Raw genomic sequence first — 24,804 nt, 5'->3', positions numbered from 1 at the left:
GCATAACTGTGTGCGGAGCACTGTACTAAGCACCTGGGAGAGTACAATATAATAGAGTTGGTAGAGACATTCTCTGTCATACATTCCTTCATTCAGTCATATTTATTGAGCGCTTATTGTGTGCAGAGCACTATACTAAGCACTTGGAAAGTACAATTTGGCAATAGAGACAATCCTTGCCCACACTGGGCTTACAGTCTAGAAGGAGACAGAAATCAAAACAAGTAAGCAGGTATCAATATAAATAAATAGAATTATAGATATATACATGTCAAAACAAGTAAACAGGCATCAATATAAATAAACAGAATTATAGATATGTACATATATACACATGTGCTTTGGGGGTAGGGGAGTAGAGCAAAGGAAAACGACGAGCTTACAGTCTAGGGGGATCAAGTGTGTGCATGTGTGTGTGAACATGCTGTAAAATCTCTTTCTGAAGGAACTACTGATCTTCTTTTTAAGAGCAGAACCAGTCTGTACAGAGCCTAACGATATAGCTTGTCTAACCCTCAAATCAGTCAAACAGGAAATTATGCAAGGCCTAAATCTTGCCTGAATCGGTTTTAAAAGTTCAAGGCTTAGATATTTCTACCTTCTGCTTTATGGAGCTTACTTCCTAATACAACCCAGTTGCAATCGTAGAAAGTTATGATAATAATAATTAGTAGTTGTAGTACTTGCTGGCTTCTCTCCTCTAGACTATATGCTAGTTGTGGGCAGGGAATGGGTCTGTTACATTGTTGTGTTACATTCTTCCAAGTGCTTATTACAGTGATTTGTGCATAGTAAGTGCCCTATAAATACAATTGATTGATTGATCATGTGCTTACTATGTGCCAAACTTTTTATGAAGCACTGGATAGACACAAGATAGTCAGGGCAGAGATCCCAGTCTAAAAGGGGGAGGAAGGTGGTGAGAACAAGTATTTAATCCCCGTTTTGCAGATTGAGAAACTGAGAATCAAATCAATTAAGTTACTTGTTCATGTCACCTATCCAGCAAGTGATTTAACTGGGATTAGAACCCAAGGCTTCAGAGTCCCAGGCCTGAACTTGATTAGGCAATACTGCTTCTCAATTAGGCACTCTATTCAAGAGGACAACATGGAAAGGTCTTTCTTTCATTTTCTTAGAAAATGCACGTTGGTCAGTAACCAGGGAAGACGATGGAACACAGACAGTGGAGTTTCCTAGTAATGGCACCAATTTACCTACCAACTTCCATGACAGTGAAGCCATGATAACAATATTGGATGAGATAAACAACATGTTTTGAGAGCTTCCTTTCTTGCTCTGATCAGTAAGTGGTATTTGTTGAGCGATTACTCTGAGCAGGGCCACTGTACTCAACAGTTGCGAGAGTAGAATATAACAGTCGGTAGAGCCCACAAAGAGCTTACAGTCTAGAGATGTTTTTGTAATACTAGCTTTAATTTTATCCTTGATGCCAGAGAAAATTTTAATCCAATATGGAATCCAAAAAAGATGCTTACAGCCAAACTGCAGAGTTCTCCATTATACAGAGAGGAAGGAAATAATGTTACATAGGAAAGGAGTATATTTCCTTCCTGTCTTTATAATGCACAATTCTTCTGATAATAATGATACATAGGAAAGGAGCATATTATCAGAAGAAGACAAGGATTGATTCTATGACATACCAGTATCTGCCTGTTTCTCTGGAGCGTGATTCGGCTATCGTACACATCAATGTAGACTTCCTTAAGGTAAGTCACCCCCGTCTGTCCTTGGTTCACATTTTTCCCTCGGATGGTTACAGGGACCACACTGCTGCTGTTACACATTTCCACCAGGCTGTAAGTGCAGGTGCCTAAGAAAGTGTGCATCTCTCTGTCAAAGGTGAAGTAGTGTGGATCTCCCATCACGTGGCACGAGGCTCTGCCTAGAGAATTATACAGATTGGAGTTGAAGTAGAGAACACTGGCTGAAGTAAAAACAGCAAGACCTAGTGGAAAGAGCACAGCCCCGGGAGTCCGAGGACCTGGGTTCTAATTCTGGGGATCTGCCACTTGTTTGCTGTGTGATCTTGGGCAATTCTCTCAGTTACCTCATCTGTAAAATAGCGATTAGGACTGTGAGCCCCATGTGGGACGGGACTGTGTCCAAACTGATGACCTTGTATCTACCCAAAGTCTTAGTAGTCTGCCTGGCTCATAGTAAGTGCTTCACAAATACCATAAAAAAATTAAAAAGCAATGTCAGCTCCTGGAAGTCCCCTGGATATGTTTAGGAATCATCTTTAGGAATGGCTCTGAAATGAGATCTCATTCCTAAATACCATAAATGGCAAATAGGGCTGCAGTTAGGTTAGCTTGGCATTGGAACTGGCTGCTGCTGAACACATTTAGCATGCATACGAAAAATACACCTGAATTTCAAAGTCAGACACAAATTTGGAAGAATGCTACACTTTTTTTTGTGTGTGTGTGTGTTTGGGGAGGAAGGTTGGGGGGCTTTTCAGACACCTGGTATTTGCAGCCAATGTTTCTTGATCCTCCAAACTCACATTCAGATATAAGAATAGAGATCTCCCAAATATATATGGAATATTTATGTTGTGCATGCATGCAAACACACCTACATACCCATACACAACATACATACCAAAACTGATACACAGCAAGTATTTATAGGAAGAAATTTAGGGGGTGTCAGTGAGCTAGTCATCACATTTCCTGACATTTGTATGGCAGGTGACGAAGTCTATTGTTCATATGACAAGGGGAAGAGCCTGTTCTTTTTTCTTCTGTTTTTTTATGGTATTTGTTAAGGACTTCCTATGTGCCAGGCACTGTACTGAGCACTGGGGTAGCTAAAAGCTAATCAGCTTGGACACAGTCCCTGTCTCTCATGGGGCTCACAGTCCTAATCCCCATTTTACCAACGAAGTAACTGAGGCATACAGAAGTGAAGTGACTTGTCCCAGGTCACATAGCAGACAAGTGGCAGAGTCAGGATTAGAACCCAGGTCCTTCTGACTCCCTATCCACTAGGCAATGCTGCTTCATGGTTCAGGGGTGGGACAGTGACAGACGTCTTTTGGCTCAGGAATAAGTACTTTTTACAGGTGAATTAATATTTTACCAGTCATGTGGCAGCCCAAAACTCCATCATGAACATTGCATCTCTCCAGTACGCCACAGGCCCAGTCTGTACAAGTAATTGTGTTATTATCATTACATGTGCAACGTTCAGCGCAGGCTTCGTCAGGAAACCAGCTTTCACCCAGCTAATGAGAAAACAGAAAAGACATATGCATCATAACCAGAAAGATGTGAATTGGCTTCACCATGAAGTCTAACCCCTTGTCAGGAGGCATAAGATGAGAAGGGGCCTGGGGCAATCTTCATCTCCTTGTGTTGTAGCACCTCTCTGAAGGATTGTTTAATTTGAGGTTTTAAAAGTAGCAGGCAGCTCCATAACTGATGGAGGTAATTCGATACTTACAGTAGGGAATGTATGACTTCTTGCTCCTTGAAAATAAAGTGTATCTTAGGTTACAGCAAGCTCCTTGCGAGTGACTGGCATTCCAAACAATCAATCTTTAAAGACACATTTAAGTCCTGCCCCTAGGCAATGACGGGAGAGTAACAACAAACTCTGTGTGATCCTTGACCACCTTTGCAAAATTCAAAAGATTAACACCGTGGAAAAAAAATAGATTGTAGTTTACCATCTCTGTTATACTGTTCACTCCAAAGTGCTTAGGACAGTGCTCTGCACAATGTAAGTGCTCAATAAATACAATTGATTGAATGATTGAGTTGCTAAGATCACTGTTTCTAGTTCTTAGTCTAAATTCTTACTACCCACAGAAGGCATGTATTCGGATGTTCCTGCCCCGTTAATCAACTGTATTTATTGAGTGCTTAGTGTGCGCAGAGCACTGTATTAAGTGATTGGGATATATAACAATATAGCAGAAACATTCCTTGCCCATAATGAGTTTACAGTCTAGTTCAGGGTAACCATCCATATACCTCAATTCTGGGAGTACAGTGAAAGTGACAGTGACTGCATTTTGAGTCCAATTCTGGCCTTCCATGCTCTGCTTCCCAGCCTTGAATTTTATTATTATCATTATTATTTTTTTTTGCTCTAGAAAGAAGCTGGGAGAAATGGAGATGCCCACATGTATCAAGAGAAAAGGAAGTCTGCAGAAAGCCAGCTTGTTCTTTTCCTCTGCCCTCTCTCAGGCTCCCCCTTGTCCAGAGTAATATGATGTGGATGCCCCCATTTATTTTCTGTCTCTTCCAAACAACTTGTCTATCAAATAGAGGGGATTATCCTTTCAAACCACTCAAAAAAGGGAAAACTAGCTGAAACAAGATCTTCTAAGGAGGAAGAAAGAAAGAAGTGTGGCATGGCATGTCATTGCAGAATTTGTTTTCCACTGGGGAGTCTAACCTAGACCAATCTACCAATCAATCATATTTACTGAGCACTTACTGTGTGCAGAGCACTGCACTTAGTGGTTGGTAGAGTACAATATAACAGAGATGGTACGCAGGTTCCCTGCTCACAACAAGCTTTGAGTCTAGATGGGGAGGCAGACACCAATATAAATTATTGTTATGTACATAAATGAATAAAGTGTACAGATGCAAGGGCAATGCAAAAAGGTGTGGGAGAAGAGGAAATGAGGTCAAATTGAGATTAAAGACCACATCTCCTTTCTTTGTAACTAACTCTCTAAAACATCTACTATAGAGTTCTCCAGACAGTGGATGCTCAATAAACAATGTTGACTGAAGGTTGATGGTAATCACTAGCCATCTATCGGAAAAAAGAAAGTCACAGGATATTAGGGGAAAGCTCTAGAAGGAATGTGAAATATAAACATAAAGCTTTGTGGACTCAGAAGAAACCAAGCGAGCAAATATCTCTCCTGAGAAACTAGCAGACTGTGCTTATTAGAAACTAGATTATTTTGAGTTTCATTACTCTGAAGAAAGGGGAATATATACTAAAGGGGAGCACTGTTTTTGCCAGTAGCCAGAGTCAGTCAGTCAACCATATTTATTGAGCATTTATTGTGTGCAGAGCACTATATTAAGTGCTTAGGAGAGTAATAATAATGTCGGTATTTGTTAAGCACTTTATGTGCAGAGCACTGTTCTAAGTGCTGGGGTAGATACAGGGTAATCAGGTTGTCCCACATGAGGCTCACAGTTAATCCTCATTTTACAGATGAGGTAACTGAGGCACAGAGAAGTTTAGTGACTTGCCCACAGTCACACAGCTGCCAAGTGGCAGAGCTGGGATTCGAACCCATGACCTCTAACTCCCAAGCCTGGGCTCTTTCCACTGAGCCACTCTGCTTCTCGTATAACAGACACATCCCCTGCCCACATCATGCTTACTTGGAGGCAACTGGAGGACAAGTGTGGCCTAGTGGAAAGAGCCCAGATCTGGGAGTCAAAGGACCTGGGTTCTAACGGTGGCTCTGCACTAATGGTGCCACTTTACTTCTCTGTACTTCAGTTTCCTCATCTCTAAAATGGGGAATCAGTGTCATGTTCTCCTTCCTATTTAAACTATGAGCCACATGTGGGACAGGAACAATGCCTGACATGATGAACTTGTATTTATCCCCGCACTTAGAACAACGTTTGACACACCGGTAGGCACTTAATAAATACCATAATACTATTAACAACTCTGCACAGCTAACCATCATAGCTTTCAAGGAACGGCACCGGGGGAGTAGATGAAAAATAAATCATGCGAGATTTGAATTTGTTGATTTCACTCTTGAAACTCAGTTCAGCAAGTTGGTTTGAACTTCTTGGGCAGACTTTCCCATTTGACTCAAAAAACACCACAGAAATCATCTGCCATTTGGGCCAACTTGCCTGGTAGTAGTTGTTGTTGTGATCGACACAACCACAGCTGCTTTCCGGCACGCACGTGTCTCCACTCAGGAGGTAGCCTTCGTTGCAGAAACAGCCTTCCACTGGCAAGGGGCTGCAGGGTCCAGGGCTTGAAGGAGGTACACAGGGAAGAGGGCATCGGGGACCACAACTTTCATAATGGCTTCCTTCTGGACACATTATTGCTGCAGGGAAAACAACAAGAGAGCCGAAGGAGTTTAGAAATTAAAAGAGAATATCTTTAACTCTCTGTCTTCCGAAACTGAAACTAAAAAGTATATATTATTTAATAACTAAATTTTATAAAATAATATTTTATAAAATAAAGCTTTGGTGCCCAATGTATCTGTTTCTAGTCCTCTCCCACCACCTTTTTTTGTAGTGGATAGAGCATATGTCTGGGAGTCAGAAGGTAAGGGTTCTTTCATTCATTCATTCAATCGTATTTATCGAGCACTAAGTTTGGGCAAAGCACTGTACTAAGCAGTCGGAAAGTATGATTTGGGCAACAAATAGAGACAATCCCTACCCAACAACGGGTTCACAGTCCTAATCCCTGCTCTGCCACTCGTCTGCTGTGGGACCTTGGACAAGTGATTTCACTTCTCTGTGCCTCATTTCCCTCAGCTGTAAAATGGGGATTGGGACTTTGAGCCCCACGTGGAACAGGGACACTGTCCATCCTGTTTTGCTTTTACCTACCCCAGTGCTTAGAACAGTGCCTGGCACATAGTAAACACTTACAAAATACCATAATTATTATTACCATAATTGTTATTACCACTAGACAGTAAGCTCATTGTGGGTAGGGACTGTGCCCTGGTTATTGTTATATAGTATTCTCCCAAAGGCTTAGTACAATGCTCTGCACACAGTAAGCACTCAATAAATACGATTGCATGAGTGAATGAAAAGAGAAAATTCTTAACTCACCCTTCTAAACCTGAAATGAAGTATATATTATTTATATTATTGAATGAAAACCAATTTTTATAGAACAAAGCTTTGATTTTCAATTTGTCTGTTTTCAGTCCTTCCCCCACCCTTTATTCATAGACTGTGTGTACTTAAGGAACCGGGTCCATGTCTAATTCCCACCTGTACACTCTTTTTCATTGCTCAATAAATACAATTTATTTAAATACAGTAAGTGCTGAATAAATACAATTACTACTACTATTAACTTTTAGCTAACAATAGGGAGTTTTATTTAATATTTTCAGACTCTTAAAGTACCTGTGGGATGATTGACACATTATCTCTCTCTGGGGGTAAGAAAGCTAAGACATTTAAGAGATTGGATGATTTTTTTCCAAAGATCTTTAGTAACTGAGTGGCAGGGTCAAGAAAACATCCCGGTTGCCTGATAGTAGGTCTAGTGTTATCGCTACAAGAACAGAGTGGGTCTCAGTGACTAATAGTAATAACAGTAATGATGGTATGTGTTAAGCACTTACTATGTGCCAAGCACTGCTCTAACTTCTGGGGTAAATACCAGGTAATCAGGTTGTCCCCCGTGGGGCTCACAGTCTTAATCTCCATTTTCCAGATGAGGTTACTGAGGCAAAGAGAAGTTAAGTGACTTGGCAAAGTCACACAGCTGATAAGCGGCGGAGCTGGGATTAGAACCCAGGTCCTCTGACTCCCAGGCCTGTGCTCTTTCCACTAGGCCATGCTGCTTCCCAATAATAATAATTATGGCATTTTTTAAGTGCTCACTATGTGCCAGGCACTATACTAAGCCCTGGGGTAGGTAGAAGCAAGTCGTGTTGGAGTCACAGTCCCTTGTGGGGCTCACAGTCTCAATCCCCATTTTACAGATGAGGTAACTAAGATACAGAGAAGTGATATGATTTGCCCAAGGTCAAATAGCAGACATGTAGTGGACAGGATTAGAACCCATGACCATCTGGCTCCCAGGCCTGCTCTCTACCCACTATGCCATGCTGCTTCTGGGCATGTTTCAAATTAATAAATAAATGAGTCAAACTGTATTTGGGATGGCAAGACTGCTTCAGCTATTCCTTAGGATAGAACTCAGAATTCCTGTTTCCTAGATCACTTCTGGCTCTTTGTGTCAGTTTACATACTGATTTTACATTTGCATTATTGATAGGAAGCATCAGTTAACCTAAGGCCTTGAACCATTATAGATTTATATGATTCCAGTTGCAAGTGAAGCCTGACTGGAGACTTGAGATAAAAGAATATTTGCAAAGTCCTTTGGTCTTAACACTATCTAAGCAAATAATTTAATGTCTAAATCACTGACCTAAAGACTAACTAAACTAAATTCCATGCCATCAGTTTTAAAGCACTTAATTACTTTGCCCCCCCCTGCTACCTTGGCTCTCCTACCCCGTCCCAGCCCTCACAATTCTCACTGTACCTCGATCTCACAATAATGATGGCATTTGTTAAGCACTTACTATGTGCAAAGCACTGTTCTAAGCACTGGGGGGATACAAGGTGATCAGGTTGTGCCACGTGGGGTTCACTGTCAATGCCCATTTTACAGATGAGGTAAATGAGGCACAGAGAAGTTAAGTGACTTGCCCAAAGTCACACAGCTGACAAGCAGCAGAGCCAGAGTTAGAACCCATGACCTCTGACTCTCAAGCCCGTGCTCTTTCCACTGAGCCACACTGCTTCTCAGTGAGATGATATCTCATCTATCTCACGGCCAACCTCTCACCCATATCCTGCCTCCGGCCTAGAAGGTCCTCCCTCTTCGTATCAACAATTACTCTCCTCACCTTATTAAAGGAACGCCTCCTCCAGGAAGCCTTCCCTAAGCCCTCATTTCTGCCTCTCCCACTCCCTTTTGAGTCACCCTTGCCCTTGGATTTGCTGCCTTTATTCACCCCTCTCTCAGCCCCACAGCACTTATGTACATATACATAATTTATTCATTTATATTTATGTCTGTCTCCCCCTCTAAACTGTATGCTCATTGTTGGACAGGGAATGTGTCTACCAACTCTGTTATACTGTACTTTCCCAAGTGTTTAGTACAGTGCTCTGCACACAATAGGTCCTCAGTAAATAATAACTATGGTATTTGTTAAATGCTAACTACATTCCAAGCACTGTACTAAATGCTGTGGTGGATACAAGCAAATTGGGTTGGAAACAGTTCCTGTCCCACTTGGGGCTGTCTTAATCCCCATTTTATAGATGAGGTAACTGAGACACAGAGAGGTTAAGTGACTCATCCCAGGTCATACTGCAGACAAGTGGCAGATCTCTGAAATTAGAACCCAGTTCCTTCTGACTCCCAGGCCTGTGCTCTAACCACTAAGCCATGCTGCTTCTCTACAGTTGACTGATTAAGCCCGTTTAAAACAATTTTACCTGATATTGTTTCTCCTCTCTTCCTGACTCCATTGATAAAAAAATCAACAGGTACTTTGTTACAAAATCCATTGTACCCCAGAATAATATGATAGAACCTGGGTACTTCTAGGAATTCCCAGGAATTTTCTTTTTTAAAGGGAATCCATGAATAGGGTTGGGAGATGGGTAATTTCCTTTCCTAGTCTTGCACGAGTGCTGGTGGTCCCTGGAGTCCAGTGTGTTACTGGGAATTCCTTTTCCCTAATACTTGGTAGCACTTTCCAGATCTGGGAGAGGGTAATAATAATAATGATGATGGTGGTATTTGTTTAATGTTTGCTATGTGCCAGGAACTGTACTAAGCACTAGGGTGGATACAAGCATATTGAGTTGGACAAGTTGGGCTCAAGTCTCAACCCCTGTCCCAAGTTGGGCTCACAGTCTCAATCCCCATTTTACAGATGAGATAACTGTGGCCCAGAGAAGTGAAATGCCTTGGCCAAGGTTACACAGCAGACATGTGGCAGTGCTGGGATTAGAACCCATGACCTTCTGACTGAATCCCATTTTCTGTCCACTATGCCATACCCAGTGCCATGAAAAAAAAAAAGGACAGGAATTTGCTCTTCCCAGCCCTACATAGACCAGCTGAAGGATATCCTTAGCACCATATGGGTCAGGAGCGTGACCTAGTGGGAAGAACATAGGCCTGGGAGTCATAGGACCTGGATTATAATCCCAACTCCACTATTTATCTGCTGTACAAGCTTGGGCAAGTCACTTTAACTTCTCTATGCCTCAGTTCCCTCATTTGCAAAATGGAGATTCAATATGCTTGCCCTACTACTTAGACCATGAGTCCCATGTGGGACCTGATTATCTTGTATTCATTCAACCATATTTATTGAGCACTTACTGTGTGCAAAGCACTGTACTAAGCACTTGGGAGAGAACAACAGACCCAGTCCCTGCCCACAGTGAGATCACAGTGCTTATTACAGTGCTTGACACATAGAAAATGCTTATCAAATGCCACAATAATATTAATAATGATAATAATAAGGGAGGGATAGTCCCCACCATAGATCATGGTCCTGTCTGTAGGTGGACAACCTGTACATACCTTAGACTCTGACTTTTCCCCTGTCTGTAATATATTTGAATGTCTGTTTCCCAGTGTAGACTGTAAACTCCTTAATACTCTTTTTTGTATTATATTGTCCCAAACACTGGGTATCTTGCTCTGTATGTGTTGGGCACTTATTAAAGTCATTGATTGATAGATTAATTGACTGCACGGACTCCAACCTCTTCTTCAAAACAGAGTCTCTAACACTGCATCTGAAGCAATATTTCTTTGGATAAAATGAGATGTGAACTGCGCTCCATAGGATGGTCCGCGCACTGAATGCCATTACAATTATTCTACATAAATGAGATAACAAAACCTGTATAAAACAATTCCATTTACATTGAGTTTAATAGCCCCAGCAGGAGCTGTGACTTGCAGACCATCTTTATCAGTAAATCAGTGCAGAATTATTCAAATAGTAAGAGAAGCAGCATGATCTAATGGATAGAGCACAGGCCTGGGAGTCAGAAGTACCTGAGTTAAAATCCTTTCTTCTCCACTTGTCTGCTGAGTGACCTTGGGCAAGTCACTTCCCTTCCTCTGTACCTCCATTCTCTCATCTGTAAAATGGAATTAAGACTGCGAGCCCAAGTGTGAAACAGGCACTGTGTCCAACCCAACTACCTCGTTATCTACCCCACCACTTAGTACAGTGCCTGACACATAGTAAGTGCTTAACAAATATCACTATTATTATATTAACTCATTATTATTAAGGACTCCTTCAGCTATGATGACCCCCATTGCCCTGAGGGTAGTGGGATCAGGACAGTGACCTCTTTAACCCAATTGTTAAAAAGACTTCTATCGATCAACTATATTTATTGAGCACCTACTATGTGCAGAGCACTGTACTACGTACTTGGGAAAGCACACCATAATGGAGTTGGTAAACACTTTCCCTTCAGCTTTTTAAAGAGCATGAGAAAAGCTCCATAGAAAATAAATCAATGACATTTATTAAGCACCTATTGTGTACAGAGCTCTGTACTAAGCACTTGGGAAAGTATATTTAGACTGTAAGCCATATGTTCAACAAGGACCATGTTCAATCTGATTATCTTGTATCTACCTTAGTGCTTAGAAGCAGTGCATATTACACAGTACAGTGCTCCGCATACAGTAAGCACTCAGTAAATACGATTGAATGAATAATAAGCATTCAACAAATACCAGAATATTATTTTTACAATGCAGTGAAGTTGGCAGGCATGATCCCTGCCTTCACTGAGCTTACAGTCCTAAAAGGTGGTATTGTGCATCCAGGGGGATTATCATACTGAATTCCAGAGAAATGCACAAAACACAGGTCACATTCCGCTCTGCCCATTCTAATAAAAATGAAACATCACCATCCTGATATTTTAACAGCAAGTTTTCTCTAGTTTTAGAAATGCATTTTACCTGGCTCCTGTGCCATTTCACAGTGGGGCAGGCTTTTGTGGAGCAACTGTTTGATTTTTCATGAAAACATAACCCGATAGATGACATCAAGTGTGCAGCCAAGAATCACTCCTAACAAATTAGCATCTTTCCCCATCTAGTGCCTATTTCATGTCAAGATAGGTATTTCACTTGAGAGAGGGTAACACCCAGAAGGCCTTCACTTAATTATAATGCCAGAGATAATTAGTGATGAGGCAAGGAAACTGTGGGTTAGAGCTGGTGGTGAAATTTAGATAAGTCTCTGAAACTTGTAACAACAGCTGTTCTCCCAAGGTCTCTCAAATTACCTCCAGTCTTGAAATCAGTGCTGTCTTTGTAAGCAGGGATCCAACTGAGTCATTATACTTACACTCTGAATTTCCTGTAGAGCTTTGCTAATGTTTCCCCATGCTTCCATTGTTCAGAAACTCATGTCAAGGATACTGGTGACTCTGAAACTTCCTTAGTGTCAAAACTAGAAGTGTGGAATTTATTTCACTGTCACAATGGACAGAAAGTCTGTGAACATTCAGAGCAAGCTTTTTTTTCCAGTGGAGAGTATTTCCTAAAGACTATTTTCTTGCTCTATGACATCGGTCATTTAATCCTCTTCCATTCTATTTGTGCTTCTCCGAAGAGGGTGAATAGTTTGTTTCCAGTTAATTGTGGCACTATTGTGTCATATTTATTGAGCACTTACTGTGTGCAAAGCCTGTACTAAGTACTATACAACTCTCACAGGTGCCTAAAGATAGGACAGTAGACTTTTTCAAATGTCAGGTAGTAAAACACAAGATTCACAGAGTAGGATACTGCAACATGAAATAATTTGTGTTGAGATGTTCACTTAATTTACATCTATGTTATACATAGTGCTAGTTATTTATATGGAAGATAATCATTTCAAATCTTTTTTTTCAAATATTGATCCCACAGATTCTTTTAAGAAGTATTGAATCCATAATCTGAGCTCTCATCTCCAACTTAAAAATGAGGAAATGCAGAAATAATGTTTGAGAGCATGACTACATCAACTATTTTTTTGTATCTATTCTACCTACATTTCAATCACCTCTATGGTGATTACTCTTGAAACTTCAAGTTTTAATGTCCACAAAACCATTTCAGGTAAAGACAGCCTATTGATATTTTTTATCGTCATCACCAATGGTGTTTATTGTTAAGCATTAACTCTGCTCCAATGTTATGCTAAGATTAGATACGATTAAATCAGATCAGACTCTGTTATTGTTCTACATGGGGCTCAGGGTCTAAGCAGGAGGGAGAAGAGGTATTTAATCCCTATTTTGCAATTGAAGAAAAAAGCATCAATCAGTCAATTGTACTTATTGAGCATATACTGTGTGCAGAGCAATCTACTAACTACTTAGGAAAGTACAATATAACAGATTGGATAAACATGTTTTGAAAGATAGGAAAAAAAGTGATTTGCCCAATGTCACACATCAGGCAAGTGGTGAAGCCGGGATTAGAGTCTATTTCTCTTGACTCCCAAGATCTGCTCTTTCCACTACACCACACTGCTTCTCTGTGGTCATACAGTAAGTCAGCGGAAGGAGCTTCTAAAGTCCTTTTTTCTGCCTTAATCACTACACCAATTTAGATTCATGTTAATTCTCCAATAGAACATATGTCATCTAATTTGAGTACAGAAGTTCTACCAATTTTATGAGTATTTAGTACCTAAGGCAGAGTGGATATTCAATGCATAACATCCAAGAGGAAGAATCAAAGCATGCCTCTGGAATGAGAGGATCCTGTGCTAGGTATATTACTTAAGTATTCATATTTTTAATAGGTGGGTTGGAGTGATCTCATCCTTTATGAACAGTATTTGTTGATTGCCTCTCTGTGAAAAGCATGGTACTAACTGCTTGGAGAAATAAACAATAGAAACAAAGGGTGCTGTTTGTGCCCTTGAGGAGCTAACAATCTAATGGGAGAGATAAATAGACAAACTGGGAAAAAGACAATGGGTTAAAAAAAAAAAGGAGACTAGGTATAAATGATAAAAAAGGATAAGTAAATGCTCACAAAAATAAATGGGTGTTCATATGAGCACTCTCTCAGGTAACCAAAGGTGGGGGTGGGAGAGCACATTCAGGAAGATGTGGGATTAATTAGTCCAGGAGGATGTGATTTTTAGGGAGGTGTTGAAATGGAGAACAAAGCTATTTGGTGGAGCAGAGAACAGGGAGTACTAAATAAGAGGGAAAAGATCCAAGCAATAGGTCAGTGATGTGAGAGCCATAAGTGAAAATCAGTTAGAAGACTTCCTCGGGAGATGTGTGTGACTTGTAGTATTGTAGGAAAAGATATAGAAGCATTAAAAGTAAAGAGCTGATGAAGTTCTTTATTAGGGACTTTTGTTTGGTGCAAATAGAAATAGGTAACTAATGGAGTTTTTGAGGAGGGGAGTGATGTGTTGTGATCATTATTTTAAAAAGCTGAAAGGACAGATAGGAGAGGCGATAAATGACAGAAGAACCCAAAATGAGAACTAAGGTTTTGACCTTCTTCTACAAAGAGGGTGGTGTGGATGTCAACAGTGATGAGAAAGTTAGGAAGTCAAGCAAGTTTGGGAGGGAAAAAATTCTAGGAAGGAAGTTTCTTGGTAATGTTGAGTTTAGGGTTTCAGAGTGTCTTTCTCAGGTGGATGAAGAAGGAAATACAGACTGTATTACAGGTGAAATGACAGGGCTGGAGATGTAAATAGATAGCACAAGGAAGAAGTGTGGTCTAAAGGAAAGAGGAAGGACCTGCAAGACTGAGAGCCTGGTTCTAATGCTGATTCTGCCACTTTTCTGCTGTGCAACCTTGGGCAAGTTACTTCACTTCTCTGGGCCTCAGTTTTCTCCTGTCTAAAATGGAGATTAAATACCTAGTTCTGCCCCCTTACTGAGACTGTGAGCTCCATGTTAGGCAGGGACTGTTCCTAATCTGATAATCCTGTACCTACCCCAGTGCTTTGTGCATAGAAACATAACAAATATCAGAGTTATAGTTATGTAGATTAGGGAGTCAGAATTATTGTTGAAATGATGTGAGTGATTGATTGCCCATTAAGAATAAGTGTAATTATGAATATGCTTTCCATGTCCTTTTCTTCATTTTCAAAGTACCATATTTAAACATTTCTGAATCTGTTTAATCCATATTATGGTATCTGTTAAGTGCTACTACTTGCCAGGTACTGGGCTAAATGCCGGGGTAGATATCACATAATTGGGTTGGACACAGTCCCTGTCCCACATAGAATTAATCCACATTTTACAGATGAGGTAACTGAAACACAGAAAAATTATGTGGCTTGCCCACGGTCAACCAGCGGATAAGTGGCAGAATTGGCACTATAACCTAGGTCCTCTGACTCCAGGCTCATGCTCTTTCTGCTAGTTCATGCTGCTCCTCATAATTAAAACAAATAAAACAAAAATAAAAGACATTCTTGTTTGGTTCATTTTTAAGGAATTACAAAATCCTTGTGTTCCCCCAAAATAAGGTACTTACGACAGAGAGTGTTATTTCTCCAGTTTAAACAGATCCCTTCATTCAGACATGCTTCAGCATAGGACTGCAAACTATAGCATAAAGATGTGGTTTGCCCCTCTGTGAGACACATGTCATACACACAGTTGTCAAAGAATGTCTCTGGAGCTACTTTTGCATGGCAGTTCTTAAAGATGCCTGAGAAGACACACAAGGAGCAGAAAGGAACTAAGAGAAGAGCAGAAGTTCAGCATAACTTTCTCTCTTTGATCAATGGATACTGATTACGCCTCCCTGGATTTCACTTAGCATGCCAGTTCACAAACCATACTTTTTTGGGGCTTGTACATACAGATCCCCAAGGAGAGTTAAATTGGTAACTGCTCATTTGCTTTGGAAAAAATAATAACAGAAATGGTGGCATTTAAGCTAGCAATCTTTCAAGTACACCTATTTTACATGGAAGGTTGAAATAGAGTAGAATTGGTGACAAATGTAACACAGATTTCTCTCTCTTGAAAATTATCATTATTTTATGGATGTCATAAATAATATTCAGTGAAACAGCACATTTTGTGCTAAAGAACGATCTACGGTATGCTCATTTATATAGTCGCTCATATACCCAGATCACAATGTCTCTCTGCAGAGACTCTGAAAGATATGCAAAAAGACAACTAATATAAGACTGGAATCGTTCAGAAATTAGACTTTGTGACTTTTTCCATTTAGTAAAATAGTTGTAAATTTGTATCAGTTTTATGGCATGAACAGGGATCCCAGAAGCTCCAGGACCAAGAATTACATGAGCAGTATATTAATTTCCTTCCTTTCTTCTGGTTCTCTTTCCAAGCATGTAAGAGTCTTCTTTGACTAACTTGCTGATAGAGCATGTTCATTAGTACTTGGTGACTGGTAACTTTCTTTCCATATTTCCAAAATTCTATTGGTGCACCAGGAAACTGACCAGTGCTCTCTAAAAAGCACCAGTAGAAATTATCTTATTTTTAAGTCAGCTTATTGGGTCAGTCAGTAGACATAATTATATGACAAGAGCCTTATAATTTCAGCTTAGTGGGTTTTTTTTCTGTAACTAAACTGTAAATAAGCACATTGAATGATGTATTATTCCCTGATAATTATATTTTAGCACTTATCATATTTTGTAAATATGCTTTCTAAAAAATACCTGTTGGGTCAATGATCATTCCACAAGCTGTATTTTCGCTTACATTACTCTTCCATGCAGGGTCACAAATATTTAACGATCCACTGGAGCATCTGAAAAATGATACAGAATTGTCTTTCAAGTTCATCATGATTATTTTTTCAAGAACAAAATTTTCTCCATGATTGTTCCTTTAAAAATCACTCAATAGTTGAAATATATTTATTTGTAATGCTACAATCATTTAATAATAATAATAATATAGTATTATTAATAATTTAATAATATAGTATTTGACAGTTGTTAATTATCCTTTGAGCACTTAGAAACACTGAAAAATTAATATCTTGAAGCTTTCTATATAATCATTACAGCATATCTAATTAATTACCTTTCCCTCTCTATGTAGGGAGCTAACAAACCACAGTTTTTATAGATTATTAGTCTTCATAGTGTCAATCCTTGATTTTATTTTAATCTACTGACTTTTATTTACTGTACCTGATACTTTAACCATGGTTTTCTGAGTTCCCTTTTTATTACTTAAGTATTAATAAAAATAACTCACAAAATACTAGAAAATAAACTATGAGTTGTAATATGGCAATCACCAATAGTAAATGATTGGATTATCTAATCTGAACCTCCAAATTTTGGGGGTAATGGCATGAGGAAGCCACCACTAACAAAATTATATTTTACAAAAAAGAAAGTTTTCTCCAATGACTATATATGCATCTTTTTTCCCTTCAGTTTCATAGTCATTGGAGGTAAATGGATTAAAACAGCAGTCACTGATAGTGTGATGGATGAAGCAAGAAATGTTTTTTTTTAAACACTCTCTCCTTTCTTGATGGATGATTCTATTGAAGTCTCTGGTCTCCCCTCCCCGCCCCCCCAGGCACTTTGTGTGCAAAATATCTGTTCTGAGAGCAATTTCTATCAAATGCAATTATTGTTGTATGGATTTATGATGTACGATTTACTTCATGTCGTTCTATATCATGAATGAGCTCTCATGTTCTATGCAAAATTGATGGTTTTACCATCAATTTATATGCACCACATCCACGGATGTGAATGAATCTCACATTCAGAGAAGAGGCTGGATTCACCCCTCAGCAGGGCAGCATTAAATTTACTCAAGTAGGTCCCAACTATAGCTCCAGCCATCTAACTAAAGAGACCTTCAGCCCTGAGAAAACAAGTCTAGGCCACTGCCAACTCCTTCCCTTTCTCCCACCGTCTAACTGTGGGAGCCCTTCAATGCTCAGTTCTGGCTTCCCTCCAATTTTTCATATACACTCACTTCCTTGGAGAACTCATTATTCCCATTGTTTCATTTATCCACTCTATGCAGAGGATTCCCATATCTACATCTCCAGTTCAGATATTTCCTGCTTTCTGGACATCTCTACTTTGGATTTCCCTCCGACACCTCAAATTTAGCAAGTCCAAAAGGGAACTCCTCATCTTCCTACACAAACCCTGTCCTCTCCCTCTCTTTCCCATCACTGTAGGCAATGCCACTATCCTCACTGACTCACAGCCCATAACCTTGGCATTGTCCTTGATTCATCTCCCTCATTCAACTCAAATAGTCAGTCGGTCACCAAATCCTGTCAGTTTTACATTCACAGCACTGCTAAAATCCTCCCTTTCCTTTCCAAAACCAAACTGCTACTTAGTTAGGGCCTGGGAGTCAGAGATCTGAGTTCTAATTTCCCCTCTGCCACTTGCTTACTCTTTGACCTTGGGCGTCACAACTTCTCTGTGCCTCAGTTTCCTCATCTGTGAAACAGGGATTAAATCTTACTCCCTCCTAACTAGACTGCAAACGTATTATGGGCAGGGAGCATGTCTGCTAATCCTGTTGCATCGTACTCTCCCATGCCCATAGTACAGTGCTCTGCACATAGTAAGCACTCAGTGAATATGATGGAGTGATTAACTTATAGATTGTGAGCCCCATGTGGGACAAGAATTGAGTCTACCCTGGTAACCTTGTACTATCCCAGCACTTAGATGCTTAGCATATAGTAAAAGTTAATGAATGCCATAATTATTCATTATTATGGTGATGGGCAGAAGAAAAGAAGGAAATAGTATTGCAGCAGAATATTATATATTATCCCCTTTTTAAAGGACTCCCCATTTGTTGGTAAGTAGCAGTCAGGGAGAAATATATTTCACTGGAATCAGTAGAATCTGTGTTATGATTTGGCAGGTAAAATGAGACCCAGATAAAGGAAACAATCTGAAAGTTGAAGGTTCAGATGAAGAAAATCAAAAATCTTCCTGGCTCAAAAGCCAAAAAGACAAATCAAACTTTCTTGCAGATAAGAGGGCTAGATATGTGTGGAACACATATTTTTAAAAGAGGAAAGAACTAGATTGTGTTTATTTTAAGATGCTCTATTTTGTTTTCCCTGCTCAGGCTAAATATTTGTATGTCTGTTGGCCTAAGGAATGACACAGTCCTACTCAACTGTGTAACTGTTTAACTCTGACAATTGATGGGGATTTTTTATGGTATTTGTTTAGTGCTTACTATGTGCCAGGTACTAAGTACTGGGGTTGATAAAAGTTTGGGCAAGGTCCATGTCCCATATAGGATTCACAGTCTTAATCTCCATTTTACATATAACTGAACCACAGAGAAGGAAAGTGATATATCTAAGGTCACACAACAGACAAGTGGCAGGTCCCCAGGATTAGAACCCAGATCCTTCTGACTCCCAGGCCTGTGTTCTATCCATTAGGCCATGCTACTTCCCACGGATATGTATACTGCTTTTAGTCATCATTTTGCTTAATGAGTTCAGTAAGGCCAACAATTAGTTGCCATTGTTTTTGCAAGATGTTCTTCCCCTTGACTCTATTTATTGCCATTGTTCTTGTCTGTCTCCCCCGATTAGACTGTAAGCCCGTCAAAGGGCAGGGACTGGCTCTATCTGTTGCCGACTTGTTCATTCTAAGCGCTTAGAACAGTGCTCTGCATATAGTAAGCGCTCAATAAATACTATTGAATGAATGAATGAACAATCATGAATTCAGCCATCTTGACTTGTTAGATTTCAGCCTTTATGTACAATGTACAGCACTCATGTCTATATTTGCAAATTATATACTGTACAGATAGATCAGTTGGACACTCAATATTTATTCTGATTCAGATATTTCATCCTGGAAGATTCACTCTACTACCTACCTGATGTTTGAGACTGTGAGCCCCACATGGGACAGGGGCTTTGTCCAACTTATTTTCCTTGCATTGACCCCAGTGCTTAGTACAATGTCTAGCACATAGTAAGCACTTAATAAATACCATCACTATTAGTAGTTGTACAGTTACTACTATCACTAATGCTACTTTTTTACACATACATGGTATTGTTTTGTGGCACCAGCCAGCTGTTTCCAAGCTCTACAGAGTCTGTTGCAACACCACCATCGGGCTTTAGGTTGTCATCCTCTTGATTACCATTGTAATTGCCTATAAGAGAGAAATAAAATGATAATCATACCCTCATAGTCCCAGTATTGCTTTTGGGACAGTAGAAGATCTTGTTGGCTTCAGGGAAGGGGATGGGTATACCAACTCTACTGTATTGCAGTCTCCCAAGTGCTTAGTAGGGTGCCCACCGTGCAAACGTTAAGCGATCAATAAATTGTCTTGTCTTATGCCGTCGAGTCATCTCCGACCCATAGCGACTCCTTGGACGCATCTCTCCCCGAATGTCCCACCTCATTTGCGAACATTCTGGTAATGTACCCACAGAATTTTCTTGGTAAAAATATGGAAGTGGCCTACCATTGTCTTCTTATGCACAGTAAACTTGAGGCTCCGCCCTCAACTCTCTCCCATGCCGCTGCTGCCCAGCACAGTAGCAGATTGCCTTCTATTTGCTAGCCACTGCTCAAGCTAGGAATGGAGTAGGTAAGCCTCTGCTTGGCGCTCCCTCCTAGAGCCAAGACTGGTAGAGTTTGGAAACTCTCCAGGTGCGATCTTGAGAGGGGACTCGATAAATACCACTGATTAAGTGATTCAGGCCAAGACACTCTAAGCTCCTTGTGGGCAGGGAATATGTTTACCAACTCTCTATTATACTCTTTCAAGCACTCAGCAAAGTACTCTGCATAGAGTAAGTGCTCAATAAATATGATTGAATAAATAAATACCATCAATTGATTGATTTGCCTCACTGGACTTATTTTGAGCATCCAGAGATCCTGGCCAGATTTTGCTGGGGCCATTTTGTCCACTAACCAGATTCTGGTTATGTACAAGCTCTACACAAGCAAAAGTAAATATCTGTTCTGGTCATAAACCAATTTTTGACTGCTGTTAACACTCCTGCTCATTAATAATAAATTTGCCCTCAACATCTGCTATTGATGCATCTCTGTGCAGCTAAAGGAGAACGGTTGCTTAATCATCATTTAAGAATGACAATCTTTTGTATAGGGGATTCATCCTTTTATATCTAAATCTTCTTCACATCAATTTTCTAAATCAAACCAGAGAAAATAAAACAATTGATAAATAGGCACTAAGCAAGACACTGGAGCACTGAAAATGGAAAAAGATCGTTTAGCAGTGACTGTCGGGCTGGCCGTAGAAAGTCAAGAAAAATGTAGTTTCTATTCTGTGTGAGCCTGTTAGGGATAGATTCAGAGATATGGCTAGAAAGTCCTTCTTTGATAACCCAAATTTATATTCACCGTTCTCCTTCATGGTGACAACAATACTGATGGTGCTATTCCTCATGTCTGCTTTCCTAAAGTGAAAAGAATTTAACACGAGGAGCTTTAACACAAGGGGCTAACAGTGAACTGCATGATCTTCATTATGCTGCTTCTTGCTCTCTACCCCTGATAATCACGAAAGAAAACCCAGCTACTGATTTGAATAACATCTGAAAAATGGAAAGAATATTCCCAATTCATATGAGTCATTTGAGAATCGTTCATCTCTACTAGCAGAAACATAAAACGATCCAAACAGAAAACTCACCACACAAACCACAAAGTTGTCCCTTGTAAGAAGAAGGCAGAGAAACTTCAACATAATGATCACCATCAAATCTGACCCAAAGGCCAAAGTTGGTTTGCAAATGAACATAGCTACCGCTGATTTGGATTTTTAACTCCTCTCCAACTGAGACAGGCAAGTTCACTCTTCTTCCATCAACCTGCATTGCACAAGGCGGATAATTATAAACTACTTTGCTGAGGTAAAAAACTGAGGTTGAACCTATCTTCTGTCCTATGGGCAGCTACTACTCTAAGAGACAGAAAAATAAAATTGCTTTTATCACCAGGTGAAGGTCAATTGACAGAACAGTAAAGTGGGCTTGGTAGTAATTATAAAATGGCTTTCATCCCAGCTAAATCTCACGATGATTCATTAGAAGACATTTTAATGAGAAATGTGGACTTCTGAAGCAGAAATTTGGAATAAAAAAAGTATTACGCAATATCATATTTTCCTCAATTTTGCCTTCCATATTTCATTCACTTTACAAGTCTGAACTCCTACAGGTTAAATCTTTAGCACAAAGCTGAGTGGTGCTAGTCAGAGATCTGTGGGAGAGAAGACCTGAAAATCAATCCCATAAACTAGAGGTTTGAGATCACTGACTGCTAATGTTTTACCTAAATGCATTTCCATGTTAGAGAGATTCAAACACACTTTTTGTAGAATAAAGTCTATATCACAAATGGCATGAAAAACTCAAATGCCATAACTGTTTTCTAGTTGTAAATCTTGAATATTTAATCTGATTTAATTTAAAAGAAACATTGTTCTATAACAACAAACATAAAAAAAGTTCTATCACTCTTCTCTCTGAATGTAACCCTATATTTTTCCCACAGATTTGATAATGGAATTTTTTTTAACGGATTCTCTAGCTTTGAAGAATTGTAGAGATATAAAGTATGTGCTTACACTAATCCTTCTGTTCTTCTGTAGGGAAACTGTATGATTGCAAGCCACAACATGGACAGACTTAATATAGGACACTTTAGTGTTTGCCCCTCTGTGTTCATTGGTGGTGAAAATGTCAAAGGAAGGAAGGTCACTGGAGTCATTACACAACTTGGAGAATGTATAAGTGCAGTTTCCCATGAAATGATGTACTTGATGGTCAAATGTTGAATAATGAGGGTCTCCTGCGGCTGTACAAATAGCCCGATCTGAAAGGCATAAAATAAATGTATGATCACTCCATTCCTACTCCCTACAACAGTCAATAAATTGCATTTATTGAGTGCTTACTATATATAGAATATTATCCTAATCATAAACAGATTTGTATGGTTTTTTTGGATTTCCTTTTAGATTGAGAGTCATTTTCTTGAAAATATGCAATTTATGAAGTTTATGCACTGACTATACGTATCCATGAAATGGATTTTGACGATAATTCTTCTATCTTGATATACCATACTCATGCCAGAACTTCTTCTTGCTATTGGATGATTAAATAATCTAGTTTTTAAGAAAATATTTTTGGTTTTGTGAAAGGGGATTTGCCAAGTTAGATTATTAAAGATCATAATATATTTCAAATTAATTGTTTCAAAATGAATCCTATGCAAAGACATTTTCCTCTTCCAAAGTGAAGTGATATTTGCTCTAGAAAGATAAGTCCACCTAAGGAGACGTGGACTGAATGCATCTCCTTCTGGAAAAGACTTTTCAGCACAGTGGCCTTCAATGTTGCACTGAAGTTATATTCCTAGTTAAAGGAATGAGCAACCATTTAAATTTCCTCAAGTGGAATAGTACGTTTCAGTGGAGTGAAGGCAGTGAAAAATGAATTGTAGAGGTTCAAAGGAGTTCAAGTCTGCTTGCTTATAGATCTTCAACTTGAAAACCATTAGGCCTGAGACCTTGATCATTCTTCATGTTTCTATACATTTTATTCCCCAAGGGGCTCAAGTAGAAATGAATATTTTGGAATGAAAAGGTAAGTGGTCCAGAAATTATACTGTGCTTTTCCTAGCCAGTCTGACCTGAAAAATCATAAAAATAGCAGCTAGTACTTAACTACTCTGGCTCTGAGAAAATAAACTGCAATTTCCTCGGTATTTGACATACTACCACATTTGATTTTTCCACTGAGCATCCCAGATTTTACAGATGTAAGAATGCCATGAAATAATGATGAGCTAGTTTCCAAAGTCTTAAGGAACAGCAACATTTTTTAAATGCTTCCTCTCAATGTGTTTGATCAGCTACATAAAAGTAAAAGAAGCAGAAACCTTTTTATTGCCTTTGATTAAAACTGGGGTAATTTGAAAATAATTAGAAAGCATCTGGCACCATTCTCTTCATGCTACTTTCTGTCTGTGTCATTCAGATTTGCTACACTTCAGTGAGCATTAACGGCACTGCTGGTGCGCGTATATGTATACATGAAGTTCGTTTCATCTGGTCAAACCCTTTGATCTTCTCAGAGCCAGCTCTCAGGTAGCAATTAGCTTGCAGGGATAGTCCACGGGAAGGACAGCATCAAAAACGGGACTGCATCCAGTGGTGATGCAGAAGGGAGTAGGAGAAGAAAAAATGAAGGCTTAGTTGGGGAAGCCCTCTTGGAGGAAATATGCTTTCAATAAAGCTTTGAAGGTGAGGATAGTGATTGTCTCTCAAATATGAAGAGGGCGGACACTCCAGGCCAGAGGCAGCATGCGAATGAGAGGTTGGCAGCAAGATAAATGAGACTGAGGTACAGTGAGCAGGATGACATTAGAGGAGTGAAGTGTGCAGGCTGGTTTGTAGTAGGAAATCAATGAGGTAATGCAGAACGGAGCAAGGTGATTGAGTGATTTAAAGCCTATGGTAAGGAGTTTCTGATTGACGTGGAGGTGGACGGACAACCACTGGAAGTCCTTAAGGAGTATAGAAAAAGAAAAATGATCCAGGCAGCCGAGTGAAGTATGGACTGGATTGGGAAGGGGTAGGGAGGTCAGTAAGGAGGCTGAGGAAGTAATCAAGGTGGGATAGGATAAGTGATAGGATTAACGTGGTAGCGGTTTGGATGGGGAGGAAAGGGTGGAGCTTAGTGATGTCACGAAGGTTGACCTGACAGGATTTGGTCACTGATTGAATATAAGGGTCAAATGAGACAGATGAACAGAGGATAATGCGAAAGTTATGGGCTTGGTGTAATACAGTCCCATGGGGCTTGCAGTCTAAGGAGGAGGGAGAAGAGGTATTGGTAGAGGTCAGTGACTCCCTTCCAATTTGGGGTGATAAAGGGCAAGGGAAGATATAGTGGAAGGCATGTCTCCTCCAGCAGGCAAACTGACCCTAGGGAAGCAAT

At 39.8% G+C, this 24,804-nt stretch overlaps 1 protein-coding gene across 1 annotated transcript in view; it reads right to left on the bottom strand.

Moving 5' to 3' along the window:
• Positions 1 to 24,804, bottom strand: part of LOC114813292 (zonadhesin-like) — a 60,836-nt gene that overhangs the window by 33,221 nt on the left and 2,811 nt on the right. The window contains exons 4-12 of the mRNA XM_039912740.1: positions 22,425 to 22,672; positions 21,489 to 21,666; positions 19,859 to 19,967; positions 16,493 to 16,584; positions 16,109 to 16,279; positions 15,325 to 15,501; positions 5,883 to 6,085; positions 3,112 to 3,256; positions 1,668 to 1,909 (exon numbers count right to left, since the gene is read on the bottom strand). Coding sequence (XP_039768674.1) covers positions 1,668 to 1,909; positions 3,112 to 3,256; positions 5,883 to 6,085; positions 15,325 to 15,501; positions 16,109 to 16,279; positions 16,493 to 16,584; positions 19,859 to 19,967; positions 21,489 to 21,666; positions 22,425 to 22,672 — 1,565 coding nt within the window. The remainder of the gene's footprint in view (positions 1 to 1,667; positions 1,910 to 3,111; positions 3,257 to 5,882; positions 6,086 to 15,324; positions 15,502 to 16,108; positions 16,280 to 16,492; positions 16,585 to 19,858; positions 19,968 to 21,488; positions 21,667 to 22,424; positions 22,673 to 24,804) is intronic.

The sequence above is a fragment of the Ornithorhynchus anatinus genome, chromosome 7 (assembly GCF_004115215.2).
Source record: "Ornithorhynchus anatinus isolate Pmale09 chromosome 7, mOrnAna1.pri.v4, whole genome shotgun sequence".
NCBI lineage: Eukaryota > Metazoa > Chordata > Mammalia > Monotremata > Ornithorhynchidae > Ornithorhynchus > Ornithorhynchus anatinus.
The sequence above is the reverse complement of the archived record's forward strand: the minus strand, read 5'-3'. Positions and strand labels throughout refer to the sequence as shown.